Raw genomic sequence first — 26,648 nt, forward strand, 5'->3', positions numbered from 1 at the left:
CTAACTGGAATAAGCAGAGGGCCAGTTAACCAGCAGCAGTCGAGGCAAACGGAGGTTTACCATAATCGAGTAAAAAAGAAAGAAAATCTAATCTAGTTGCAACATGCGAAGCCGTCGAGTGTGCATTTTGATAGCCACGCTTATCGCAATTGGCCAATTCGGCTGCCAGGCACTGAGTAAGCCCACCCTCATGCCCGATGGCGGCCCAATAGGTAAATAAAGGTATTCATAAATAACTTCATTGCAGATTGCACTACAACGGGCTCGGCCACGCCCACCATCTGCGGCGAGGGCGTTACGCAGTGTTTTGCCAAATCAGGTAAGTCTCTATGGGCCAGGTGTCCCATGACTCACTCGAATTACGCATGTAAATATGTACATACACAACTACACGGCCAAACAGTTGTAGATAAGTCTCTCGGCCAGTTTCTCTATTGGGCTAAGTTCATTATTGTGCCTATCTCCGGGCAGCTGAACACAATGTTCAAGAGCCGATAGCAATAAATACATTAGGCTACGTTGTTAAGAAACAAACGACTTCGCATTTGAAGTGCATTGAAAAATCGTACACTGTGAGAATTCGGTCGCAGTAGCATACATGTGTGATATAATATTATTATTATCAAAAAAAATATTATGCTTATTATTTAAAATGAAAGAAGGCGGGCGTAAATCTATGAAAGATCGATGTTTTTTAACCCCAAGGGTATTATAGGGTATTATAATTTTGTCATGCAATATGTGACGCATAGAAGGGATCATCTCCCAAGCCATAAAGTATATATATATATATTCCAGATCTTGATGCTGATCATTAATATAGCCATGTCTTTCAAAGCTTTCGTCTTGAAACTCTGCATAGGTACGTCTTTCTATTGTGGAAAGTACAGAATCGGACCACTATATATAGCTGCCATAGGGTAGATCGGTCGAAAAGTTTTGGTTCTGATATAGAAAGCTTTTCTATATTAAGTAAACTTTACCAAATTCGGGAATTATTATATCCATTATGATTCCAAATCTTATCAACATCGCAACGCTATATCATATAGCTGCCATAGATCGGTATAAAAGTAGTTTCTTATATGGCAAAATATTCAGATTCTAAGATATTTTCATTATACTTACTTTCTCGTGATTATGCTTATATTGAAAGAGACTAATCCACTCTCTTGCAATGCCCCTTACAGATGACAGCGGAACTGTAACGCGCGGCTGCGTCACGGATGCAACCTGTCCAAGTGCCAACTGTTTGACCTGCACCACGGACAACTGCAATGCGAATCTGGTGTGCAAACAGTGCGACGGCACCCAGCCACAATGCGCCACGTCCCAGACGGCGACGGGCACATCCCTGCAGCTGTGCTCGACCGGCTCACAGCAGTGCCTCAATCAGTTGGCGGATAATGGCACCTTGACCCGGGGCTGTGGTGAATGTGCGGCGGGAGTTGGCAATTGCAGTCCATGCAACACGGACAACTGCAATGTGGGCATCTATCCGGCAGATCGACGGCTGTGCTATCAGTGCGATGGGGCCAACTGCCAGACGCTGGACAATGCGACCGTGTTGATGCCGTGCGGCATCTACCAGGCGGAGGCGCAGAAGTGTTATATGATTGGCACTAGCGCGACGGCCATGCAGCGGGGCTGCCAGAACGATGCGGCCGCCGGCAACAAGTGCGCGGGCGCCACGCCCGATGCCAGCTGCGTCTTTTGCGACACTGAGAACGGCTGCAACAATCGCCCCTACGAGAGTGTCCTGGGCAGCTGCATCAAGTGCAGCGACAACAGCACCTGCGCCAACAGCCAGGCGGCGGATAAGGCCGTGGCCTGCCCAGCTTCGGTCTACACAGAAACCGAAGTCAGTTGCTATACCAAAACGGGCGACGATGGCACCGTGTCACGTGGCTGCACCAACGAGCTGACCGAGGCATGCACCACAACGACCAACTGTGAATCGTGCTCGGGCACCGGCTGCAACATTCAGGCTGCCGGATTCGGTTGCCTCATCTGTCGCAGCGACAACTATGCGCCCTGTCGCTCTGCGCAAGTTGGAATCGAATTGTGCCCAGTTGCCAGTCAGACGGGCGAGGATGCAAAGAAATGCTTCAACGGAGAGTGGAGTGAGTAACACGTTCTTAGAAATATACCCAGCAATAGACACCGACGTACATAAGGGAAGGGTTTCCTTTTGAGATACACTCGAAAATACATTCAAAGAAAGGAATACACTCAGAGGAATTCTCAGAGATGTAGGGACATACATGGAGATACATTCAGGGATGCAAGGATAGACTCAGAGTTATACTTAGGGAAATATACTCACAGATTCACTTGGAGAGATACACTTGGAGATACCCTCAGAAATTTTCTCAGAGATGCATTTTGAAATGCTTTAGAGAAAAGCTCAAAGAAACTCTTAGAGAAACATTCAGGAATACCTAAAGGAGTACTCTTGGAGTATCTCAGAGATGCAGAGATGCATACTCAACTACGCTCAGAGATACACTTAGAGATACTCTCATATATATACTCAGAGATACACTCTATAATACATTCAGGGATACAATCAGGATAAATCTCAGAGATATTTTCAGGGGATTAACTCAAAGATGCAGTCAGGCGGTCACTTGGGGATACAGTCATATACATACTCAGGGATACACTTACAGATACATTCAGATATACGCTGAGAGATGTTGGGATGCACTCAAAGGGATACAGATAAAACATTCAGGGCTACACTTAGTGAAACTCTCAAAGATATAGGAACACACTAAGAGGTTTAGACTTGGAGATACATTGCGAGATACGCACAAAGATACACTCAGAGGCATGCATCTAGAGATACAGTCAGAGAAACTCTCAGATATTTAGGGATACACTCAAAGGGATACGCTTAGACGACTTATTCTCTCAGTGTAACCTTATGCATAAACATAGCGAAGACAGATATAAAAGGCAACTTTCCACATTTCCATCTTTATAGATGGGGTCGTGGTGCGCGGCTGCCTGGCGGATGCGACTCCCCTGATGAAATTCCAGTGCACATCCGCAGACGACTCCCGCTGCGAGACGTGCGACACCAAAGGATGCAACATAAAAACCTATAATGGAGCCGCCACGTTGCAGCACATGGGCCTCGGTCTGTTCGGGCTGATTTTCGTAATGAGCAAATATTTGTAAAAAAAAAGGAAAAAATATTAAAGAAAACATTATCATAACTAATTCTACATACACCAAAAGCTATCTAACTATGACAAACAAACAAAAAAAAATATATATATATACATAAACACATGTAATCAGCATACGGCCAGTTTTGTGAGTCATTATAGTTATTAATAATAGACTCTTCCCATTTGAAACAAATTAGTTCAGTAGCAAATCACAAAAAACGAAAGAAAAAACTCTTTGAAAGATTGGACCAACGTTTGAGAAATCAATAAAAAAAAAAAGATAAATAATAATAAAAAATATGCAAATATTATAATTCTATTTTTAATGGTCTTGCAAATTTTGAGTAATTATCATAGCTGATAGCGCTATTTGAGATTTGTTTAAAATGCAAATTGTCCATGAATTATTAGTTTCATAATTTTATTAAATACTTTCAGCAATTGCACATACTTTATTAGCTTGTTGTTCGCAAAGCTTTCGTTATCAATAATAGATAATAGATAATTGACTGCTTATCTATATCGACAAGATTATTGAACCGATTGTTGTTCCATACATAGAGGGTATTTGAAGGAATACATAGTAGAAAAGCAACAGTAGAGGGTATAAGATGTGGCAAAAGGGATTCCCAATCGATATTAAAGTATTCCTATATATGGTGACAAGATCTGCTTGTTAAACCATTTTTACAGGGTATTCGAGTTTAGCTATTTTATTTGAAAACTTTCAAAATTACCCAACACTTGCTTAAAGTTGTCAAAACATTTTTACAGGTTATTCTAGCTTATCTCTTTTTTTTAAACTTTCAAAATTACCCAACACTTGCTTAAAGTTGCTTAAACATTTTTACAGGTTATTCTAGCTTATCTCTTTTTTTTTTTGTAACTTTCAAAATTACCCAACACTTGCTTAAAGTTGCTTAAACATTTTTACAGGGTATTCGAGTTTATCTCTTTTTTTAACTTTCAGAATTACCCAACACTTGCTTAAAAGCTTTACAAAACTATTCTTTAGTCTGGACCCAGAAAAAAATAGTGTTTTTAAAAAATATACTGCAAAATTGGTATAAAATTGAAATATTTATTTAAAAATAGAGAAAATCAACTTTAGAATATTGAAAAAAAAAAAAACAATTCTACAGCTTTCCTAAATCTTTAACACAATTTGAACAGGTTTTTTTTCCTAATTTAGATAGAAAGTCCCAACATCGAAACATTTTTTATATATATATAGATATATGCCCATTGCCTATATTTGATGTCTAAAGTCTCTTAACTTTCTGAGAATGAATTTATAAGAAGCATTCATTATGAACGATTAGATAAGGAAAGTAAATAAAACAACCGCATTAATTTTCAAGTAATAAAAGAGTTATATGACAAATATTGCTAAACACTTAAAAAGCGACTCAAGCTGAGCTTTTAGACTTGCCCCAACACAGCTATAAGGCATAGCAACCAGATGGTTAGGCTGCCCAGGAACGGAGCTGCGCTGGCCAATGCAGCCAGCTCCTTGTTGCAGAGCGGACCGGTGCACAGCTTGCAGAGCTCCGTTTCCTGGCGGCAATATTTGTCACCTTCCTCGGTCAGGTCCGCCGTGCAGCCGCGCATGATCAGCTGTGTGTCACCTAGACGAGGATATAAATAATTAGTATAGCGATTAAATGAATCAAAGAGACTTTGGCTAAAGCAATATCAAAAGTAATTTTAAAATATCTGAATTGAAAAAATAATTATTTTATTTTAAATAATTGCGAGAGAATAGGTATTTTTCCGGTCTCGAACCGGGAGCTTCTCGTTCGCGCGTCGCGCGTCTTAACACTGAGCCAAGCGTGCTGAGAGCCTGCGCTAAACATATTTTACAAGATAAACTAAAACGAAAGCTGATTGAAATTAAGAGAAAACGAACTTAAATATTGTAGCCAAAGATATTAAAATTGATCTTACGAGCCTGACTTAAGAGCTGTAGAAAAACTAGTCTAAAAGCGAACTACTTAGGTATTCCTGCAACCTACCAAAACTAAGCCCAACTTTCATGTATTTCTCTATTTCACTTACGTTTGAACAGCGTATAGCATCCAAAGCGTTTGGAACTCGGCGAGCACTGCTGTCGCTCCGCGGGCTGCCGCAGACAGCTGCCATTCCGATAGCTGGAGCAGCTGAAGCAGCTGTTGGGCAGCAGCGGCAGCGAGAGATTCACTTGCTTCACTGCGGGCTCAGCTGTCTTTGGAGCTGGCGTCGTTGAGGCTGGCATCGTTGGAGCTGGCGTCGTTGGAGCTGGCGCCGTTGGAGCTGGTGTCGTTGGAGCTTGTGTCTCTGGGCTGGTCGCCTCGTGGGGCGCCGCTGCATCATCCTGATAGTCCATGGAGTGTGTGGTTTCTATGCTGGGTTCAAGCTTCGTCTCCGGTTCCGCTGGCGGTTCAGTTGGATTTTCCGTCTCTTCCATTGCCTTGGCTTCGCTTGCCTTGCTCGTTTCTGGTTCCGGCTCCGCTTCATTTTTATCCCCTTGCTGCTCCATTGACGCAATTGCCTCTGACTTGTCCGTCTTTGGTTCCGCTGGCGACTCAGTTGGATTTTCATGCTCCTCCACAGCCTTGGCTTGCCTTGCTTGGATCAATTCTGGTTCCGTTTCCGGTTTCCGGTTCGGTTCAGTTTCAGTTTCCGGCTGTTCCATTGACTCAGTTTTTGTGGATGTGTCCACTTCTAGTTCCGGGTTTTCTTCAACTACCGTTTTCTGCATTTCCATTGATTTCGTTTCCTTTGGCCTACTCGATTCTGTTTCCCCTTCAAGCTTCTTTTTGATGTCCTGCTGCTCCATTGACTTGGTTTCCCCTGCTTCGCCCGCTTCTGGTTTTGGTTCCATTGTGTTTGTTTCCGTTGCCTTGCTTGATTCTGGTTCCGGTTTCGGCTCAATTTTGGCTTCCTCCTGCTCCAAGGACTTTTCGAGCTGCCCGCCTGCAGCTGATGAGGGCATCATATGCGTCGTGGCCATATCCATATCCACAGTCATTTCAGCCTCCACATGCTGATCCTGTCCCTGCTCCAGATCCTGCTCCTTTGCAGCGCTGCCTCGCAGGACCAGCAGCAGGCTTAGCGTGAACCAACTTAGATGCTTCACATTCATCGCTGCTTTGGCGGTTTTTTCCGTAAGTCAAGCTGTAAATATGGGCTGATTGGACGCTATTCCTGAAGAGCTCTGCAAATAGCCCAGTTGACCAAATTAATTGGCTACAATTCTCGATTGTCGTCCGTCCGTTCCTGTCCCTTTGCTGCCGCGCGAGCAACTGCGGCAAGGCCATCAAATTGCTGGCCATATGTCGCTGATTGTCACGCAATTATCATACTCTAAATTAAATCGATATATGCCACTCGACCCATTTAACTGACCCCCCCCCGTGCCCCGCCGCACCCCTCTTCCCACACCCTTAACTAGCTCCGTTTCATCCTGGCCGCAAAGCGAGCCTCCTGAATTATTGATCATGTGAACATTAGGCATTTCTAAAAACCTGTTTTTCAAACCAAGTGTATATATGTATATGATATGATATGTCCATTCTGCATTTGACCTCTGACATCTGGGCCCAACCGGAAGGTCAAAATGCATTCAACCTGTTTCTACGCCTATTATTATGCCAAGAATAACATTTTCCTTATTTCAAGCACGTCTGAAAAGCTCTTTTCTGATCCATGCGGATAGTTTATATAGTTGGCCACCATTCAATTAAAAATTTGACCAAAAGTGCCATGGATCGAAATTTCCCACAGACATAACTCGGTCAAAACTCAACTAATTAAAATGCGCAATTATTTTTGTTCGTATTTTACCCCCTGGATGAACTCTGCATTTAAATTTAGAAACACAATTTTTGACCAAAATTCAAATGAAAATATTCTATAAAAATCTCATATGGACATAGGTCGAAATTTCCCACAGTCATAACTTTGTCAAAACTTAGCCAATTTCAATGCGGATTATATTTTCTTCATGGTTTGTCCCCTAGATGAACTCTGCATTTAAATTTAGAAACACAATTTTTGACCAAAATTCAAGTGAAAATATTCTATAAAAATCCCATATGGACATAGATCGAAATTTCCCATAGTCATCAAGTGTATCAAAACTCAACCATTTTCAATGCGGAATATATTTTTCTTCATGGTTTCTTTCCCAAAATAATTCTTCATTCAAATTGGGAAACCACAATTTTGACTGAAATTCAAATAAATAGACCACTCTCTATATACCATGAAAAAAAAACCCCCATAAACATATATCGAAATTTCCCACAGTCATAACTTTGTCAAAACTCAAACAATTTCTTCATGTTTTGGCTGCCAAATGAATTCTTTATTCAAATTTAAACAGATTTTTTCTCAAAAAACACTTAAAAATAAAAATCCGCTTTGAACTTATGTCAAAATTGTACACAGCAACAACTTTATCGAAACTCAATTGTTTTTTGTTCATGATTTTCGATCTAATTTCATGTAATTCTTAGGAAATAGAATATACCTATTAAATTTAAGGCATTCGCAGTACCCTTTTGGATGTATTATCGCCCATTATTCGAATATATAGTATATAGTAGTACTTATAGCAAGTATTACCCATTTATGGCTTGCCATTGTTCTCGAGCGCCAGAATGCGGCTTATCCTTATCTCTATCGGACTGATAGAGGCCTTTGTTTGAATGCCCTGTGATAAGCCATAAAACGGATCTCCGCATTGTCAATGCACAAAAGTAATTTATTCGAGTGCAGGTGGCCGCCAAAATGAACGTTCCAACTGACAAGCTGCTAATCCTGTTGCTGGGCTGTAAGCTGTGCCAACTGTTGCCCTTAATGTTTTTCCAATAATGCGATTATTGTTCATAGGCCTCGCCCTGCGGCCGGTCATTGTCGCGGGGGCCATTGTCTGCTATCACTGCGATTCCGTTGCGCTGCCCGAGTGCGCCCAGACGCTGGGCGAGGTGGGCCTGCTGCCGTACAAGGAGTGCGCCGCGGAGCTGACGTGTGCCATGTCCATTGGTGGGTAGCTGAAGTAGATTGTGACCAAATCTCAATTGGGTTATCCTTTGCAGTCGACTCGATTACGTATCGCGGCTGTGGCGCCGAGACGCCCACCGCACAGGCCAGCTATTCCAAAAGCTGTTCGAGCAATCTGTGCAACGCGGGCGTCTATCCACCTGGTCGGCTCAAGTGTCATCAGTGCGCGGGGGCAGGCTGTGTGGCAGCGCCGGCGGGGAAGCCGCGGCCCTGTCTCTATCACTGGGAGCAGGATCAGTGCTATACGGAAATCGTGAATGCAACCTTAGGGTATCGCGGCTGCAGTTCCGACGCCAATTACACGGCCGGATCAACGGCGCAGCTCTGCGAGATTAACGGCTGCAATGATGCACAGGGCGCCTGGACCTTGAGCTGTGCACGCTGTGATTCACGCGAGACGCGCGGCTGCAAGATGGATCTCTTCCAGCTGGGCAGCCGCTGCAATGTCAGCCAGTTTCAGCAGTGCCAGCAGCAGCTGCTGTTGGGCCGTGAGCAGCAGCAATTCTGCTACACCTATCACAATCTGAGCCGCGTGATGCGCGGCTGCTCTGCAGAGCTGCCGGCAGAGCTGGAGCCAGTGCGGGATCAGCTGGTGACCTGTGCCACGGACGACAACTGCAACGCGGGCTGCCTGCCGCAGCAGCGCTGCCTCAGCTGCAGCTCCGCGAATCAGGAGACGTGCCGCAGCAATGCCACAGCGCTGAGCAGCAACGTGTGCGGCTCCGCGGAGGCTTCCTCGTGCTATGCCTGCGAGTATGACGATTGGCAGGTGCGACGCGGCTGCGGTGCACCGCCCAGCGATTCGCATATACTCAACTGCTACGAATGCGACGGCAGCGATGACCTGGCGGCCTGCAATGTGCAGGACTTTACGCGCTGCTATCGCTGCAGCAGCGACAATGCAGCCGGCTGCGCCAACTGGGAGCAGCCCGGTGGCATTTACATAGAACAGTGCGATGTGCCCGCAACACCTTGTCTGATGGTTAACTACACGAATGGCACCACCGAGCGTGGCTGTCAGCGCGCGGATTTCAACTGCAACAGCGCATCGGTGGCCAGCTGTCGCAGCTGTGCGGGCAACTTCTGCAACACGGGCGCCTATCCGGAGCAGCGACTGTGGTGCCATCAGTGCGTGAATTGCGAGCAAGTGGAACGTGGACATAATGCGCTGCCCTGCGGACGGTTGCCCAATGAGCCGGCGGATCAGGCGGCCGCCTGCCTGGAATACTATGATGCGCAGAGCGAGCTGGTCGTGCGCGGCTGTCGCTCCAATGGCCAGCTCTACTACGAGTGCATGTTGCGGAGCACCGGCCAGGCGGGCTGTCGTCTCTGCCACAGTCACGGCTGCAATGAAACGCCCGGGCAACAATTGCGCGACGCTCAGCTGGCGCAGCAGGCGCTAACCTTGCGATCAGCGGCGGCGGCAGCCATGGGAGCTACAATTATAACAAATATTTTAGGTTGGTTTAGCATAATTTATCAACTAACTGCATTAAACTAGACATTTTGTAAACCGGCTTTAAATGGATATATAGTTGATGTAGCTACTCGTCCTCATTCAGCTCCGGCGGCTTGTAGCCGGGACTTAGAGCGCGACCGCGATGATTGAACATATAAAATGATGGAAAGTTTCCCAGCGTATCCCAGGTTCTCTGCTGCATATCCACCGTGGCGCGTATCTCCTTAAAGTTGCCCACAATTTGGATAATATTGTAAATGACCAGCACCAAGCTGATGACCGTTTGCAGTATAATCTGCAAGGATTTAATCATTATTTAAGACACAAAAGTGCAACTTATATACTCACATCTAACGGCAGAGTGCTCCACTCCTGCTCTGTCAGCCGCAAATAGGTGCGATCTGTTTCAAATAAGAATTATATTTAAATTAATTCTCAGTCTGAGCAAAGGTTAACATCAATTTTCACTTACGATGTGCGGCGGAGAAAGCGGCATGCGCCAAGCTAGCAAAGCCCGCAATTAGCAGTAATTTATTCAAGAATTTGCTGCCCATTTTGACGTTAACTTTTATTTGCCAAATGCAGCAAGTTTGTTTAAATAATCTACAGCGAAAAAATTTAGCTGGTCTCTATGTGTAAGAAATTGTAATTGATTTTTGCCAGCTACGCGTCAACGTGTGTGTGCCTTGCCAGACACAGCTAAAACAGCTGTTTGCCATTCGGCTGTGAGCGCTGCATGCGGCCTTGCCACATCTGTCGAAAACGTTCACAATCGACTCTTGCTACGCTCGTATGCGTCTCGCTCGCTCGCTTTGCCTTTTCATTCGTATAGGCGACTTCGTGTGCTTTGGATGTTTTGCGCGCTTTATTAAAAAACCAAAATTACTCAGTTATAAACCAAACCCGCACAACTTTGCACACCGGTATTTGCGCGCGCATCTTATTGTTAAACTATTGACAACGCATTTAATTGCCAATTGCCAGCTAGCGAACTAGTGAATTTTGTGTAGGCGTGACTGCACTTGTTTCAAGCCCTTTTGTGTGCGTGTGTGTGTGTATCCTTACATCCTCGCCTGTCCCCGCCGCCGCCGCCGCCATCAACGAACTGTGCACAGGGTGTGGTGTTGAAAAATTCCAGCGCAAAGTAATCCAAAAAACCTAAAAAAAAAAAACATGTCGGTCTCCTCGAATGCCTCGTCCGCCTCGCGCAACGGCAGTGTCGATGATAGCACAACAACAACAACAACAACAACAACGGACAGCTCGGAACTGACGCACATTTTGAACCGACGCCAGGAGATTATGGACTCCCAGGAGGCGGGCATCGAAGTGCCGCGCACCTTCAAGGTGGTCAATGTCTACACCGAATTCCATGAGTTTACGCGCAAGCAAATCAAGGATTATCAGAAGACCTTCAATACGTAAGTGTGCCCTATAAGAATATAGTACATTTTAATACCCATTAAATAACTCCAAAGAGGGGGGTTTATTAACTTAAAAAAAATATTAAAAGAATCATATTAGTCTTGTTATTTCTTCAAATTTAAATAACTTATAAATATGTAAAATATCTTTTTTCTTGAATTTAAGATCTTGGTCAATTTATTTGACAGTATTTTATAGTTCAAGACATTCCATTTCATTTAATATAGAGTGTATTTTACTATAATATATTACGGGAATTTATTTGGGCATTTTTGTATCTCCTTTTTTTATTTCACAACAAAGAAAGTTAATTTTTTACTGATTTAACTATCGTACAGGGTATTTCGTAGTCGTATAGCCGTGTTTGTTTACTCACAAATTGCCTACTTCTTAGCTCAAACTCAATTTGCAGCCTCACAACCGCTTGACACCTAGCTAAAAAAAAAGGGCAAGCATAAAGCTTTTGCGGTTAATTGGCAACTAAATTGCATGACGCCCCCTCCCTCCCCACCCTACCCCTTACCAGCCTCTCGTATGCAATGGGGCATGACTCACAGCAAGTACGCTTTGCGACTCGTCGCTTAAGATTTCAAATCCGCGACTCGCGCCTCGCGACTCGGTTCGCCATGAGTCAAAGTGTGCGCTACTTAAGGGTATTACATATTCATAAATGTCTAGCTGCGGTTTTCAGTTTTCGGTTCAGTTTTCTGTTGCCAGACGTGAGTCGACCGTCGACAGGTCTGACACTTCGTCAAGTAGCTAGAATTTCCTTGTTTATACTCTGTTTACAAACCGAGTATCTTGCTTTGATTACATGTGCGTATTGAAGCTGGAATAGTGTTGTAAAGTTTTTAATAAATCTCTGCTTATTAAAGGTTGGCCTCGAATAGTGTTGTAAAGTCTTCAATAAATCTCTCCTTGTTGAAGATTAAGCTGGAGTAGTGTTGTAAAGTCTTAAGTAAATCTCTACTTATTAAAGATTAGGTTGGAATTGAAGCTGGAATAGTGTTGTAAAGTCTTAAATAAAGCTCAACCTATTAAGTTCCCGCCGTAAACAGTTTATCGCTTACAGTTTGAAGGCAACTGTTTTACAGTCTCAGTTTTTGAGTCACTAACTTCACAGCCATTCATCCATTTCAAGCTTAAACTGCAAACAGGGTATTGCGCAGTCGACTGCATTTGTATCTTGTTGGTTTGTTGTAGGTGTCAGTTCTCGTATTACCAAAGACCCTGCTGCATCCGCCAAACGATCGCGTTCTCCGTGTCCAATGAAGCGCTAAATATGTTGCGCAATCTTAGCCAGCGAATCTGCATAGGTATTTTGATAACACAAGTATACATATATATAACATATATACAGAGTATATACAGAGTAGTCTGCTTGGACAGACACTTGGCACGTCGCCTTTGATAACTTATCTCAGCTAATTTAAATTGGGCTTCTGCGCCCGTCGTTTTTGCTTTGCATAGAAAAATATCTGTCCCTACCTCCGCTGTCTTTGTCGCCCCCACGGCCACAATTCTCGGAACAGGCTGCTGATTCAGCGCTTAACGCTAAACCTCAACGAATCACCTGCAGGTGTCGAGCACAAAACCAGTGTTGCAAAGCTTAATTAGCTATATTTAAACGAAAGAAGAATCAACTAAATTGAGTGACGAATTTAATTGAAACCACGCTCTTTTTTTGTAATTAACTGGAGTTTTATTTATAAAATAATATGAATGTATTCTAGTTGTTTTATAGTCAACTTTTCTTTCACCTAGGCTCAAATACAAAATCTGAATTTAAAGTAAATTTTGTATGATTTAAAGAAAATCCGATCTTTGATTCGAAATATAGCTATATAAATATGAATATAGCCATAAAACGGCTAGACAGGACAACACTGTACAGTGCACACTGGCTAACAGGTAATCAAATTTATCTGGCAATTAGCAGCTGGGCAGCACTGTACAAACAGACAGACAGACAGACCAACAGGTAATCAAATTGTGCTGACAATTAGCAGCTGGTCTCTGTGTGTGCTTTTCCATTAGCATCTCTCTGGCCAATTGAAGCAGGGCTCCTAACTAGCTGGAATCCTGTGAATCCTATTTGAAAAAAAGAAGAAGATCTGCTGTGAATCAGCGTGGGGCTAATTGGGTCACTCGACGGGCAAGGCGGCGCTTGGCACATTGTCAAAATGAAATATTTGTAAGACGAGACACGAAAAAAAAACAAACGAACGTGCCTTGAAAATGAAATCGGGCAGGGCCCCAACCCAAATGGCAGCTCCTCAATGTCTGGCAATTGCTCAAGACGCCAAACGAAATATATAAATATATATATATATATATCTAAAACGTTTAAGTACAGGGTATATTGTGTGGCAATTTAGAATAGACTGTAATTTATAGGGCTTAAAGTTTAATAGTCGAGCAGGGCAAAGATCTGGCTTAAACATTTAAATTATGCCTGGTATAACCCACTGGTTGTAACCAGTTTGCCTGTGCCGAGTGTTTTTCCTAGAATTTTAAACGCTGTGATTAATAACAAATTCAAATGCTTTGATTTTAGAGTGGATTTAAATTCACAAATCAATTTCCTTAAACTCTATTTGTTAAAAACATAAATTTTAATCACAAGTATTCCAAGTTCTAAAAAAAAATAATTCAAATTCGAAGCAAATCCCTTACAAATTCTAAACGTTTTCATTTTCACCCATTTTCCGATCGTGAATTATGGTTTCACAAAATCAATTAATTAAAATCCAACTCGATTACAATAAAGCGCATCTTGAATGCATTTTTTAATATATATAAAAAGTTGTAGGGGTCAATTGATAAGTCGACCTTTCAACAGGTTAACAGCGTCAATTTCACCCGTTTTTCATGCGATTTAAATCCATTTGTTTCGCAACTTTTGTAGATAAGTTAGCTTTAAAAAAAGATTCTCAATGCTTTACAAGAATTTCCGATGCAGCTCAACTTACAGCAGTTGTTGAATTTCATGTGCATTTCAATTATAGAACTGGTTTCCATTTCATCGGGCATTATCTTCAAGTCAAGTTTTGTGCACCCAAGCCCCCCCCCCCCTCTCCCCCCTCACTCCTTACTAAATGCCAATCGACATCTTCACGTGCTCTTTCAGGTTGTTGTCAAAGTTTACAAAAACAATAACCGGCTGCGGCGTCTGCGCAGCTTTTGGCATTTCGAGTCGCCGTCCCTCAGCCCCCCCCCCCCCTCGACTCGTTCCCCTCGCTAATTTTGTAAATTTTAGCAAAGAAACTTGAAAACATGGCAAGTAAATGTTCTACTGAGTCACGCGGCATTGTTTTATAAAGAAATCGCTACTGATTCAGCGAATCCGCCGGCAGATAAACAAATAAACCAATAATAACTTATTGCAAATTGTATAAACAATTTCAAGAAAACAAACGTCATATGGGCTGGGCAAAAAAAAAAAAAACAGGGTATCTTCGTTTCCTAGAGCCGATAACTTTCGAGGCGCACTGCACGGCCCAATTGTGCTTAAACAGATATGAATTTGTAATTGTAATTGTTTATACTATACGAAAGAAGAAAGAAGATGAAAGCTAACAAGTGTGCTGCAGTCGAGGTTGCCAGACTAGCAAATACCCTGTAAGCAGCCTTGTCGTATAAAGTTGTTATAAATTTTATCTGTGTAAGCACTTTGATTCTCAATATTCTCTTTTAAATAACTTTTGCATGTATTGTTTGATTAAGTTAAAAATTAAAAAAAAAAAACAAAGAATATGCATACAAAAAATCATTTATTTTTCAAATATAAAAATATATATAAATATTTGTCTTACAAAAATCTGACAGATAAATGAAATTGGGCTACTTCTTTCTGTTACCTACTTATACACATAACCAATATGCCCCACTTTGCCTACTTTTTCAATTGGCTACAGGGTATACAAACGAAGAGGAAACCTCATTTGCCCAACAGCTCTCAGCGCTAATCGGACACGCAATATGTAATGTTTTTTTTGTTTTCTTATAGCGTCGTAATTATTTGTTGATATTGCTTGATTTTAGTTTCCGGGCTTTTATTTTGGATGCGCCATTTTCCGCACGCTTTTCCGGGGGCAGCAGCAGCAGACCCGGGCGATAAATACCAGACGCTCACAACTTGATGATATTGATTTTAGTTTTTATGTGCGACGCACCAAGTCTGGCAAAAATTTCACACATAGACATAAATATACATAAATCAGGCAATGGGTGGCTGGAGCTGGGGCAGGAGCTGGGGCAGGGCGTCGTCTGGGCGTCCCGTCTGCTGCTGATAAAGCTGAAAATCCTGAAGCTAGAGACGCAACCACCACCGACCTTCCCCTTCTCCATTGTCCATTTTGCAATTTGGCTTATTGCATATTTAACTTAAATGAGTTCACACAGAAATAACATAAACAAACCACATTTGCATGCTAGTTCAGGCACAGCTATTTAGAGATGGGAGTTTGTCGTGCTTTCTAGTAAAAGTAAAAAGCGAAATGAAGAGTTCCATCTTCATATTACCATTATAAAACTTAAATGCATCTAAATACTTCAAGTACAGTTGTGCACATTCAATTTGAGGTTATGATATTTTAAGTCGATAAACGATATATCGCGTCAAAAGCACGCTCATCACTAGCAGCGATGACAATGCCATGTCTCGCACTCTTACCGAGTCTGAGGCTCCGCTTCGGTTCCCCATATTACCATTATAAAACTTACATGCATCCAAATACTTCAAGTACAGTTGTACACATTCAATTTGAGGTCGATAAACGATATATCGCGTCAAAAGCACGCTCATCACTAGCAGCGATGTCAATGCCATACAAATTGGGTTCATGGCAAAGTGTACAGCAATAAAGAACACGCACAAACACCAAATCAGTTACACACGCACTTTACAATTTGAGGGAGGGTTGTTTTGTCGGGCCGTGTGTGGGCCCCACAATCAGCATATCATGGCAAACTGCGGCGAAAAGCTTTTAATTAAACCACAGTCACCACCCATTATCACTGGAGCATAAACCAGCAGCCTCGAGCTCTTTCGCAAAAGGGGTTGTTGTTGCACATTTAAGGATAAACTGCAGCGGCCTTTGTGGCACTTCCTGTCTGTGTGTCGGGCGAGGGGTCCAAAATGCATCATGCATACATGTTATATGCTTAAATATGCATAAATATGTGCAACTGACGCAGGTTCATTGACATTTTCATATGAATTTGTCATTTTACATTTCTGATGCTTACATTTGCGATTACACACAATGCTCACCTTTGTTGTTGCTGTTGTTGCTGCTGCTTATCGCCAACTGCATTGCAGTCGCATGTAAGTGCTGTAATCGACAAGTTTTTGTTATTGTTTTTTTTTTTTTTTGTCAATCGATTCGACTGCAGACCATTGTGAATGGTATTTCCGCACACTGGCGCTGACCTTTGCCAAACTGTGTGCACGTATAATTGCAGGCGTCCAGCTGTCTGGCAACCACAGCGAGTGGCCAATATGGCGCCTCCCCCCGACCGCTGCGTCAGCGCGCGCGCACCCTTGTTCATTCTGCGCGCCTATTGTGAATGCAATTACAATTCTTTGATTGACAGAGAATAAAACTAAATGCATTCGCACTGCGGTAAACCAGCATAGCGTACACTTATCTGTGGTCAACTGTGACTAGTCGCAATGTCGTGCCACTCAATTGAGGAAATATCAAATTAAATAACAAAAATACACTCATAGAATCATCGTCAGCAATCAGCAGCCGCAGCCGCAGCTCCTTTGTGCTTGCTGCACAATTAGTCATGTCTAGTTAATGGTTAGTTTTCTATAGAGTTGGGCGCGTGACACGATAGCAGCACGACGTGTTCGTGTTAATAACGGCTAAATGAGTCAAATAACATATTTTTAATGAATAACATAAAAATGAAGTAACACTGAAATTTAACAATGCAAATTTATTATATATATTTTTCAATTTTGCAAGATTACAAAAAAAAAATATATATATATATATAATTTCTTTCAGTTAGACGAACTTCATAAAATGATAAGTTATTCTCAGAACATTATATTTAAATTTAAATTATTATTTAATTATTATTATTTAAAAAACAAGTACACATATTTCAAAAGCTTGTGCCTGCCGTGTTGAGAATTTGATCCTGCGTGCTTGCAATTCGTGATTCGTGTTCGTGTTAGAGAAACTCGACACCAGTCCATCTCTAGTTTGAACTCATTGAGCAATTCTTTATCTATGCTGCCTCAGTTCATGCATTGCTCTTCAGTTAGTTGCAAGCACTGACTCATAGAGAGCTCTTTTTGTTGTTGTTGTTGTTGTTGTTTCCTGCTGCAACTAAAAATACGCACACGCGACCCACGCAACGCTTTGGTTTTGGTCTGCGTTGCTCCAATTTCGAAATGTCAAAATATAATACTTGGTATGGGAATAGTTTTCGACATGTGAACGGATTGTGGTGATGACTACAGTAAAAGCTCTACTAACGGACAACTTTCTTGGACGGACATTACGTTAGATCCAATCTGTTTTCGTACATTTGCGAACATTTGCCTCTACTAGGTAATTAAATGGTACTGTAAGTGTCCGCTTTAACGAGCTTTTACTGTACTTTCGGGCCAAGTTTACGATGCAGTTAATATGCTGTTGATTTTTATTGATTCTATATGCACACGCACTTCTCAGCAAAAGTTAACATGTGTCTTAAATATAAATGGCCCAGACAAAGTATTTTAGGTATACAGGTGCATGTGGGATTTCGAAATGGAAACAGTCAGAAAGGCAGTTCGTCAGACAGTTCGTCAGTCAGTCAGTCAGTCAGTCAGTCAATCAGTCAGTTAGTTTGTTCGTGCTGAGCGAAATAAACAAGATATTGTGTATGCAAGACGTCAACTGTGTACATTATTTTGTATTTCATTGCTGTAGTTGACTTAACAATAGATAAAAGACCCCCCCCCCCCCCCCCCTCCGCAGCTGGTCGCAATCATATGAAGAAATCCACCAAACTCAACACAGCGCAGTGCATTTAAAACGTTACACACAATAATAACCGTTACAAAATTACAGTCGACAAAAAAGATGATGTTATCTGCGGGTCGCCGAATATCAAATGCTCTTGCTGACTTTGGATTCGAGTTGCCTGAAGATTCTAGAGGTGTTTTCTTACGAAGACTTAATTTTTAACCAAAAATACTTCTAAAAGCTTTAAGAAAAAGCTAGTTCGTTAATGATATGATTTCTCTCATATGTTTTTAGGCATATAATAAAGCTTGTTTTTGTTGAGTTTGATTAAGTTTTCTAACAAAGGTGTCTCTTTTTATTCATAAACTTACTTTTCAAGCTAGCCTATGGAAACTATATGATAAAGTGCTCTTATCCCATAAACTTTAACATAACTATACTGACTTTAGAAAGAAGATGGTTCTAGGCTAGGTATCAACAAGAAAGAACAGGAACTAATGAGCATAGAAAGTGACAGACAGACAGAAGCACATGTCCATATCGACTCCTTACTCAATACATACATATTTAGTGACAAAATCATGATACCCTTAGCAAGAGTATGCATTAGAAAAGGTTCAAGAACATAACTGCAGAGCGTTGGCATTAACCCGCTTGGGCCACCGAGCATAGCCCAGAGACCAAAAACCAAGAAAAACGAAACATAAATTCACAATGGGCAACAGAAACAACAACAAATGGTCGTCGCATTAAGTTGCTAATAGAGAAAAGCCGCGACTACACGTTCAATAATTGCAGCTACTAACGCATACATGTACACACATATGCAAACATGCGGGGAGGTGCACAACATGCATTTTGCGATTTACGATGCAAATGCGGCATGCAACAACAATGGCCAGCTGACCCCGTTATTTGTTGAACTGTACAAACCTACACATGCATGTGCACACACAAATACATGCCAACACGTGTGTCTGTGTGTGTATGTGTGCATAAAATAAGACCAAAATCGCATGCCTAACAAAATGCAATGAAGCATCCATCTAGATTTGGGGCGAAATGGCAACGCTTATGAAATCATTGAAATGAAAACATTTTGTAATCGATAACAAGCAAAGGGTTAGGAGTGCGTGGGCGGCGAGGGCGGGCGGCGTTGCCAGAACGCAGCGCCCTGGAGTGCTAGAGTTAGAGCGAGAGCGCAAGTGTGGTGCTGCCAGCATTTGTTAGGCTAAAAAACCTAGCTATAAATGGCCAAACAATATTTAAAATTAAAAGTGAGAAGTTTTATGCAGCAGCATTTATTTAAAATCAACAAAAAAAAAAAAAACAAATAAACTAAGAAATTTAACTGAGAGTAAAAATAGCACAATTTATTGCTTAATATTGACATTAGCTAAAAAGCCAAAAGTAGCTAAAAGTACCAGCTAAAAGCTATTTAAAAAAACAGCCAGCTGCACTACAAAAAAAGGCTTAATCTAGCTAAGAGGATAGCTTAACTGCCTGGCAGGTGGTTTAACTAAAATTGACTAAACGCATGATTCAATATTAATTGATTTGGACAGCTGGAAATGCAATCGCAACTAATTGCGCTTACATGAAAAACAAAACAAAAAAAAAAACAGCCAAACGTAACTTCACGTTTAATGAGCATGTGCTAAGCGAGACAATTAATTGAAAAGAAAACCACCAAAACATAATAAAAAGCAAAAGTCTGCCAATTGTCACATTGACGCAACAGTGGGAGACACAGACATGGCAATTGAAGTTAATTAAATGCGAGCAGGCGAAATAGCAACAATTAATTGTTATGCTGTTAAATTGCATGGTGACACCTTCGTGTCTGTTATTCGATATAGAGATGGGCGAGTATCGGCTGCACGAACACGTCGCAAGTAACGGAAGCACGAAAAGGGTTTGTGGCTTTTGCAGTCATGATCTTTCAACTTGGAAAAGCAAAAACTTAACGAGATGTGAGCTTTGTAACATTTGCTCAGTGACACCATCGTGTCTGTTATTCGATATAGAGATGGGCGAGTATCGGCTGCACGAACACGTCGCAAGTAACGGAAGCACGAAAAGGGTTTGTGGCTTTTGCAGTCATGATCTTTAGACTTGGAAAAGCAAAAACTTAACAAGATGTGAGCTTTGTAACATTTGTTCAGTGACACCTTCGTGTTTGTTATTCGATATAGAGATGGGCGAGTATCGGCTGCACGAGCACGTCGCAAGTAACGGAAGCACGAAAGGTTATTGAACTCATTATAAACGAAAACCTAACGTAAGTCGTGCTTGTTGTTCGTGTCACGACACGCGCACATCTCGCATGATGTGCTTCTGTCACCGTTAATTACTTTCACTCTCATCGTGTTTACACAAGCCGCACGCAATTTGTCGCCCCACAATTGTCGATCAAATTAACAACGAAAGCGAAAAAAAAAATAAAAACATATCTTTGAAGTTTTCTAAGCTTATTAGATGAGCGGTGCTCAGTTTTCTAATGAAAACGAAATCGCAATTGAATTGAAAATTGAAAGTTATGCTCGAATGTAATCGATTGCGTTATTATTTATGAACAATTTAGCTGCTGTTGACAACAAAACGACGCAACTTGTTGCAAGTCGAGTGTTTCCCGGCTGCCCGGCCAACTCGCCTTGCTCGCGGCTTTGATGGCAGCTTGTCGTATTTTTAGACCAACTTGTTTTACCTGTTTCCAGTTGGCCGCAGCATCCTTCAGCGACAAGCGGCAAGGTCGAGGCCTTCCGCCACATTGTTGTTGCTATCGTTGTTGTTGTTGCCAGCGCATCTGCCCCGCACGCGATTTGGCCATCATGACAACAACAACAACAACGGCATCAACATTGGCTAATGTTGCGTTTTCTCTTCATGCCACACGCTGCTTTTATATTGCATTACGTAATTACCCAGTAAATTTTCTATTTACATTTTTATCACCCCCCCCCCCCCCCCCCCCCCCCCCCCCCCCCCCCACCCCCCCTGCCCCACCGCCCACACTCAGTGCAGGAAGTGGCCAACGAGCATTCGAACTTTTCGACTTTGAGCCAATGACACTGGCTTCAAAATGAAGCTTGCTTATTTTAAGGCTAAAACGAAAGCAGCCAAATGTCAAATTAACTGCCAGTTAAATCGTAATGTTATGTTAAAATGTTCCGACTCTGACACTCAGTCCGTCTGTCTGACTATAAACCAATATATATATATGCAGATAGAGTACATCATATGTTTATCGATACATGAGACCATTTCCATAATATCGATAAATATCGATTTAAACTAATATACATATATGCAGAAGGAGACTATTATTTGTTTATTGATGTATTTCCATTATGTCGTTAAATATATATATTTAATTATACACATAAAGTCTATAGTTTGTTATCGATATATGCTACCATTTCCATAATATCGATAAATATCGATTTAGGAACTTAGTTTTAAAGGCATAACTCGATAGGTTTAAGAGTTAGGTAGACGAGCTGGATCTGACGTTTCTCGTATGCGATTAAGAATATTTCAATTCTTGAATATCTTCCCAATTCCCCCCAACACTGGAAATATGTCATTCTTGCCCATAAAGCTTTTCCCTTCTTCTGTATATAGACCCTTTTGCTTTCCCCCATAGAGTAGAGCCTTGATTATGTCATCATCAGGCTCTGTCAATTTCATAAAGATCGGACAATAAGCTCCGAAGCTAATCAAGATCGCATTTCCCTTAGTCTGTGGTATCACTGGTTCACATATTTTCACAGTTGATTAAATATATTTGCTAATTACTTTTAACTAACTGACAAGTTAACCTGCTTAACTATCTTATCTATTCGTTTACTAGAGTCATGCTACTCTCACCTTACTTTCTCGCTTCCTTAAAGCTAGCTTTTTCAGCTGATTTTGTAAGTGCATTGTCATGCCTAGCACAAAATGCGAAGTCAAGCGAAATTTTAGCCTCTCTGCACCGTAAATTTAGCATGAAATTGGGTTACCTTCGTGTCTTATCGATTAGCGGGGTGGGAGAGGGGGGAGGCAGGGTCAAAGACCCAGGCCAGACCACGTCCTCGTACAATTTATTTTTGCAATATTGTTTTCAACGTATTTATTTTGTTTTTTTTTTGCGCTTTTTGCAGCTACGACACGGCTAGGGATGGATTTTTGGACCTGAACGAGCTGAAGTACATGATGGAGAAGCTGGGCGCACCGCAGACCCATCTGGGACTAAAGAAGATGATAGCCGACGTGGATGAGGATCACGATGGCAAGATATCGTTCCGTGAGTTCTTGTTGATCTATCGCAAGGCGCAGGCGGGCGAGCTGGACAGCGATTCGGGCCTGAACCAGTTGGCCCGCCTCACCGAGATCGATGTGGAGCAGGTGGGCGTCAGCGGCGCCAAGAACTTCTTCGAGGCGAAAATCGAGCAACAGCTGCGCACAAATAAGTTCCACGACGAGATACGGCAGGAGCAGGAGGAGCGCCGCCGCGAGGAGGAGGAGCGCGCCCAGAGACGCCAGCAGTTCCAGCAGCGCGCCGCCATCTTTCAGTAAAGCCAAATATCGGGCTATATATATATATACAAGATATTTTCATAATTTGTAGTCTAGCGCGTAATCCTTGTGGCGTAGGTTAAACAAATGCAACATAGCACACATTTAGGGGCAAATGCGGAGCAGGACTTTATCACATCACATATAGCATAACAATTCATTCAACTATAACTAACTATATAACATATATAACATACATAACATACTTAACATACTTATCTACATTTAGTTACCGAGCATACCAAAAGCATAAATTTTAGTTGCCTTTTTAAGTCAAGAATCAAATATATATATATATTTTCTGTTTAGTTTTAAGGCTTTTCCGTTTTCCTTTTTGTTTTAATATGCCGCGAGTTTTTTTAATTTTTGTCTTTATTTGCTTTTATTTGTTTTAATTGTTAGTGCCATTTTTTTTTTAAATTTCAATTAAATTTTTTTTGTTAATAAATTTAAATCACATGTTTTCTGTTGCATAAGTTAAAAAATTTGTTAAAACCATAAAAAAGAAATTCTATTTTACTTTACACTCAACTTTTTTGTACATATTTATGTTGCATTTTTTTTATGGATCATTATATTTAAGTTGAAAATTTCAGTATTTTCATACAGCAATATGCGAGCCGTTCAAGCAATATTAAATTACGTTTAAATATATGAATATACAAATATAACGGCAATTACTAAACATACATATGAATTACTGTATATAGTGCAAAGAAAAATATACGTGAAACCCCAGATGAGTTTTAATTGTTGTACGCCGCATGTTGAAAGCAATACGGAAATTATTTGATTTAAACAGATGTTAATGTGACGCTGTTAATGTAAATCAACATTAAATACCTTTCTCTGTTAATGTGCGCATGTTAATGTTAACATGTTTTGTTACTCAACATTTTTGCGACGTCCATGGCTTGTGGAACCAAATATCTTTTATCTGAACTAATGCTCGATTTTGCAAGTATTAGTTGTAATATTTCGAATATCACAATTTCGGAGTTTTAGTTTAATCCCCAGATAAACTATCTAAAATTTCTACACTTCGCTCGCATACTTTTTTTAAACGAAAATACTTTGAAATTGGAACTTCTACAAATATATTTCTCCAAGTTTATATATATAACAAATAACATAAGGTAAAATATAATAATAAGGTATAGTACACATTAACCTGAGAATGACAAGTTTTGTTTAAGCAGATCTTAAATAGGTATAAAATAATATGTTACAATTGCTAGAGACATATCTAAAGAGAAAGAAAAACTATCCTCGGCAAGCCGAAGATTAAATACGCTTGCAGACCGAACCCTTTCATAATGCTCATAATGCTTTGCCTGTATCTAAGAAGCACAGATAAAATATGCTTAAAATATCTTGAAAAACAAGATAGTTTTCCTTATTTTTCAACCGATCGTTCCTATGGCAGCTATATGTTACAGTGGTCCGATCCAGCTGGTTCCGACAGCAAAGTTTCATGACGCTAGCTTTAAAACTGAGAGACAGACGGACAGGGCTATATCGACTCGGCTGTTGATACTGATCAAGAATATATATACTTTATGGGGTCGAAGATATCTCCTACACATCTCACGACAAAATTATAAAGGGTATACAAATATCTTTAAAATATGTTACACTTATTATAGAGACATTGTGAGAGCATGCGCAATTCGTTATGCTTTCGTTGGCTCAGTTTCGGCAGACTTGGCGCCGCGCCGCTGCGAATGACGGCAGCGCAGCATGTCGCACTTGAGGGCATAGCGATGCTGGCAGACGGGACACTGGTGCGGCTTGAGCTGCAGATGGTAGCCCTTGATGTGCTGGGAGAGGCCGTTGCGCCGCTTGAAGACGCGCTCGCAGATGCTGCACTTGTACCTGCGCTCCGAGCTGTGCGTGATGCGATGCTGCTTGAGCCCGGTCAGCGAGCTAAAGGTCTTCTGGCAGACGCTGCAGCCGTGGGCGGCACGCTTTGCGGCCTGTGCCTGGCCAGCGTTGGGCGTGCGGCGACGCTTGACCGGTCGTGTACGCGCCGGCGGCCGCAGGCGACACTTGAGCTCGTGCCGCCTGTAGATGCGCCAATGGGTGAAGCTAATGCTCTGGCAGTGCCGGCACTTGTAGCTCTGCAGCCGTGCATTGCGCAGCGGCAGCGACTGGCAGATGTAGCGCATATGCTGCCGCAGCCCAAGCCGCGTGCAGAACAGCCGCAGGCAGCCGAAGCACTTAACGGCAAATGTGCGCGGCGGCGGCACCACAAAATGCCGCCTGCGTCGCCGATGCCCGAGCAGCTGCTGCACGCTGGCAAAACCCCGCGAACAGCGGCCGCAGCGCAGCCGAGGATTGGCTCGACTAGTCGCAGTCGGCTTCAGGTTCGTCCGCAGCCGGCGGCACTTGTGCTGCAGCCGGCGATAGCGTGCCGCCAGCTTAGCGTAGGCATAGTTCGGCGATTGCGGCTCGCTGATCGCCGGCTGGGCTATGAGATCGTTGTAATGCAGAAAGCTGCGCTGCATGTCCAGAATGTCGATCTTCTTCTTGGCGGGCATCTGCGCCGGCAGCCAGTCCGCCTGCCAGTAGTCCACAGCGGCCGGCAGCGGCGGCAACGTGCTGCTTTCCAGCTTAAGCGTGTTGTTTGTTGTGGGCTGGCTGAGATTCGGCGGCGGCACGCTAACCATGGGCGCAGGCGCAGCCGTAGGCGTTGGCGTGGCATGCGCATGGGCATAATGCTGCTGCAGGCTCTCGGCCGTAAAGAACTTGGTGGTGCACAGGCTGCAGTTGTGCAGTCGAAAGGCGGAGGACTGCACCACGCTGTCATTGAGCACCACAATATTGGGCTTGGTCGAGGCTGGAGCGGGCGCCGGCGCGGGAGCGGGCATCAATTCGCATATCATGGGATTGGGTATTTGGCTGACATTGGTCACAATTGGCTTGGAGCTGCGCGGCTCCGTTGGGCCGGACTCCTGTAGCTCGGCGCCTTCAACTTTCTCCGTTTTATATTGCTGCAGCGGCGGCAGCTGCCAATCTTCCTTGGCATAGTTGTGCTCCTCGGTGAGCAGCTCCGACTGCAGCAGCTCGTGCGGCGTGGGCAGCACGGCGGGCACGCTAACGGGCTGTGCCTGGGCCACATCCGCATCGTCGGTTATATTTATGAACGGATCATCGAGATTGATTATCTCCATGATATCACAATTGTTGATGATGTCCTGCGCATTCAGCATGGGAAAATTACAGAACTGAAACTTTTGCTCCGTTTCATCGTTGGCCTCCGGCTCGTGATCGCAGCAGCCCTCGTCCAGGCCCATGTCCAGCTCGTCAGGAAACAGATTGTCGAGACTTTCGCATGCCTCCTGCTTGACGCGCACCACCGGCTCCTGTTTGATCTTCAGCTGGCGACGATATTTGCGCTGCAATTCGCCCTGGGCGACAATAACAACATCACAGAATTTGGAGAAGCGCTCCAGTTGACGGCAACAGTCGCCGCATATCTCCTTGGGCAGCGGCAGCGTGTCGTCCTGGAGTATCTGGAGCGTGGGAAAGCATTTCTGTATCATGGCAAACAGCTCGAAGCTCTTCTCAAAGGACACACAATTCAATGCGGCGATGCCGCAGAAGCGGCACGTGCTCTTCGTGCCGCTGCAGCTGCTCGCCGGCACCGCGTCCGTCGCAGGCAGCGTAACCTGTTCCACAATCACATTCAGCGTCTCCTCCGGCACTCGGACCGTGGGCACGGCGTTCTTTTTCAATGTTTTGCGATTGTTGCTGCAATTGAAGTCGGCGTCCACGAAATGGCGGCTGCAGACGGCGCTCCACTTGGAGGGCATCCATTGGCCGTTGCGCTGTGTAAAGTCCCGCCATTTCTGCAGCAGATCCTTGCGCTTGAATGGAAATCTGCAAAAATTTAACATAGCCAAAACTCCAATTGAAATCTCACCTGTGGAAGGATATGCTGCCCGCATGCACATATTTATCGCTGCAATTGACTACCGCACAGTAGGCGGGCATTTGGCATTGTCT

At 42.9% G+C, this 26,648-nt stretch overlaps 6 protein-coding genes across 7 annotated transcripts; 3 read left to right on the top strand and 3 right to left on the bottom strand.

Annotated features, from left to right (window-relative positions):
* The first annotated feature begins 45 nt into the window (after positions 1–45).
* Positions 46–3,450, top strand: LOC115760096 (keratin-associated protein 5-4). Its single transcript, XM_030701281.1, has 4 exons — positions 46–176; positions 248–319; positions 1,191–2,123; positions 2,990–3,450. The coding sequence occupies exons 1-4, from the start codon at positions 104–106 to the stop codon at positions 3,184–3,186; spliced, it is 1,275 nt and encodes a 424-aa protein (XP_030557141.1). The 5' UTR covers positions 46–103; the 3' UTR covers positions 3,187–3,450.
* A 1,059-nt stretch (positions 3,451–4,509) lies between these two features.
* On the bottom strand, positions 4,510–6,303 carry LOC115759986 (protein TsetseEP). Its single transcript, XM_030701140.1, has 2 exons — positions 5,238–6,303; positions 4,510–4,807 (listed from the first exon to the last, which is right to left on the bottom strand). Exons 1-2 carry the CDS (start codon positions 6,301–6,303, stop codon positions 4,602–4,604), a joined length of 1,272 nt encoding a protein of 423 aa, XP_030557000.1. The 3' UTR covers positions 4,510–4,601.
* A 1,301-nt stretch (positions 6,304–7,604) lies between these two features.
* Positions 7,605–9,746, top strand: LOC115759827. The gene is made up of 3 exons (XM_030700917.1): positions 7,605–7,995; positions 8,055–8,207; positions 8,261–9,746. The coding sequence occupies exons 1-3, from the start codon at positions 7,953–7,955 to the stop codon at positions 9,724–9,726; spliced, it is 1,662 nt and encodes a 553-aa protein (XP_030556777.1). The 5' UTR covers positions 7,605–7,952; the 3' UTR covers positions 9,727–9,746.
* On the bottom strand, positions 9,690–10,366 carry LOC115759829 (membrane magnesium transporter 1). The gene is made up of 3 exons (XM_030700921.1): positions 10,157–10,366; positions 10,033–10,085; positions 9,690–9,979 (listed from the first exon to the last, which is right to left on the bottom strand). Exons 1-3 carry the CDS (start codon positions 10,236–10,238, stop codon positions 9,770–9,772), a joined length of 345 nt encoding a protein of 114 aa, XP_030556781.1. The 5' UTR covers positions 10,239–10,366; the 3' UTR covers positions 9,690–9,769.
* A 139-nt stretch (positions 10,367–10,505) lies between these two features.
* Positions 10,506–22,980, top strand: LOC115759828 (EF-hand domain-containing protein D2 homolog). 2 transcript variants are annotated; one of them, XM_030700918.1, is made up of 2 exons: positions 10,506–11,105; positions 22,226–22,980. In XM_030700918.1, exons 1-2 carry the CDS (start codon positions 10,858–10,860, stop codon positions 22,638–22,640), a joined length of 663 nt encoding a protein of 220 aa, XP_030556778.1. In that variant the 5' UTR covers positions 10,506–10,857; the 3' UTR covers positions 22,641–22,980. The 2 variants fall into 2 exon arrangements, with proteins under 2 accessions (XP_030556778.1, XP_030556780.1); XM_030700920.1 differs by lacking the exon at positions 10,506–11,105 and adding an exon at positions 11,866–11,925.
* A 1,234-nt stretch (positions 22,981–24,214) lies between these two features.
* Positions 24,215–26,647, bottom strand: LOC115759797 (zinc finger and SCAN domain-containing protein 10). The gene is made up of 2 exons (XM_030700878.1): positions 26,566–26,647; positions 24,215–26,522 (listed from the first exon to the last, which is right to left on the bottom strand). Exons 1-2 carry the CDS (start codon positions 26,634–26,636, stop codon positions 24,314–24,316), a joined length of 2,280 nt encoding a protein of 759 aa, XP_030556738.1. The 5' UTR covers positions 26,637–26,647; the 3' UTR covers positions 24,215–24,313.
* Between the last annotated feature and the right edge of the window lies 1 nt (position 26,648).

This window comes from Drosophila novamexicana, unplaced genomic scaffold, assembly GCF_003285875.2.
Source record: "Drosophila novamexicana strain 15010-1031.04,08,12 unplaced genomic scaffold, DnovRS2.1 tig00000387-arrow-pilon, whole genome shotgun sequence".
Classification (NCBI taxonomy): domain Eukaryota; kingdom Metazoa; phylum Arthropoda; class Insecta; order Diptera; family Drosophilidae; genus Drosophila; species Drosophila novamexicana.

What these genes read in the sequence shown, in the direction of transcription:
- LOC115759797 (XM_030700878.1), bottom strand. Translation starts at nt 26,636, where the DNA reads ATGCCCGCCTACTGTGCGGTAGTCAATTGCAGCGATAAATATGTGCAT. An exon ending in GGCAGCATATCCTTCCACAG is followed by an intron (nt 26,523 to 26,565) that starts GTGAGATTTCAA and finishes AAATTTTTGCAG; the next exon opens with ATTTCCATTCAAGCGCAAGG.
- LOC115759827 (XM_030700917.1), top strand. Translation starts at nt 7,953, where the DNA reads ATGAACGTTCCAACTGACAAGCTGCTAATCCTGTTGCTGGGCT. An exon ending in GCTAATCCTGTTGCTGGGCT is followed by an intron (nt 7,996 to 8,054) that starts GTAAGCTGTGCC and finishes TATTGTTCATAG; the next exon opens with GCCTCGCCCTGCGGCCGGTC. An exon ending in GACGTGTGCCATGTCCATTG is followed by an intron (nt 8,208 to 8,260) that starts GTGGGTAGCTGA and finishes TATCCTTTGCAG; the next exon opens with TCGACTCGATTACGTATCGC.
- LOC115760096 (XM_030701281.1), top strand. Translation starts at nt 104, where the DNA reads ATGCGAAGCCGTCGAGTGTGCATTTTGATAGCCACGCTTATCGCAATT. An exon ending in ATTCGGCTGCCAGGCACTGA is followed by an intron (nt 177 to 247) that starts GTAAGCCCACCC and finishes ACTTCATTGCAG; the next exon opens with ATTGCACTACAACGGGCTCG. An exon ending in ATGCTTCAACGGAGAGTGGA is followed by an intron (nt 2,124 to 2,989) that starts GTGAGTAACACG and finishes CCATCTTTATAG; the next exon opens with ATGGGGTCGTGGTGCGCGGC.
- LOC115759829 (XM_030700921.1), bottom strand. Translation starts at nt 10,238, where the DNA reads ATGGGCAGCAAATTCTTGAATAAATTACTGCTAATTGCGGGCTTTGCT. An exon ending in CGCTTTCTCCGCCGCACATC is followed by an intron (nt 10,086 to 10,156) that starts GTAAGTGAAAAT and finishes TATTTGAAACAG; the next exon opens with ATCGCACCTATTTGCGGCTG. An exon ending in GGAGCACTCTGCCGTTAGAT is followed by an intron (nt 9,980 to 10,032) that starts GTGAGTATATAA and finishes AAATCCTTGCAG; the next exon opens with ATTATACTGCAAACGGTCAT.
- LOC115759828 (XM_030700918.1), top strand. Translation starts at nt 10,858, where the DNA reads ATGTCGGTCTCCTCGAATGCCTCGTCCGCCTCGCGCAACGGCAGTGTC. An exon ending in TATCAGAAGACCTTCAATAC is followed by an intron (nt 11,106 to 22,225) that starts GTAAGTGTGCCC and finishes CGCTTTTTGCAG; the next exon opens with CTACGACACGGCTAGGGATG.
- LOC115759986 (XM_030701140.1), bottom strand. Translation starts at nt 6,303, where the DNA reads ATGAATGTGAAGCATCTAAGTTGGTTCACGCTAAGCCTGCTGCTGGTC. An exon ending in ATGCTATACGCTGTTCAAAC is followed by an intron (nt 4,808 to 5,237) that starts GTAAGTGAAATA and finishes ATCCTCGTCTAG; the next exon opens with GTGACACACAGCTGATCATG.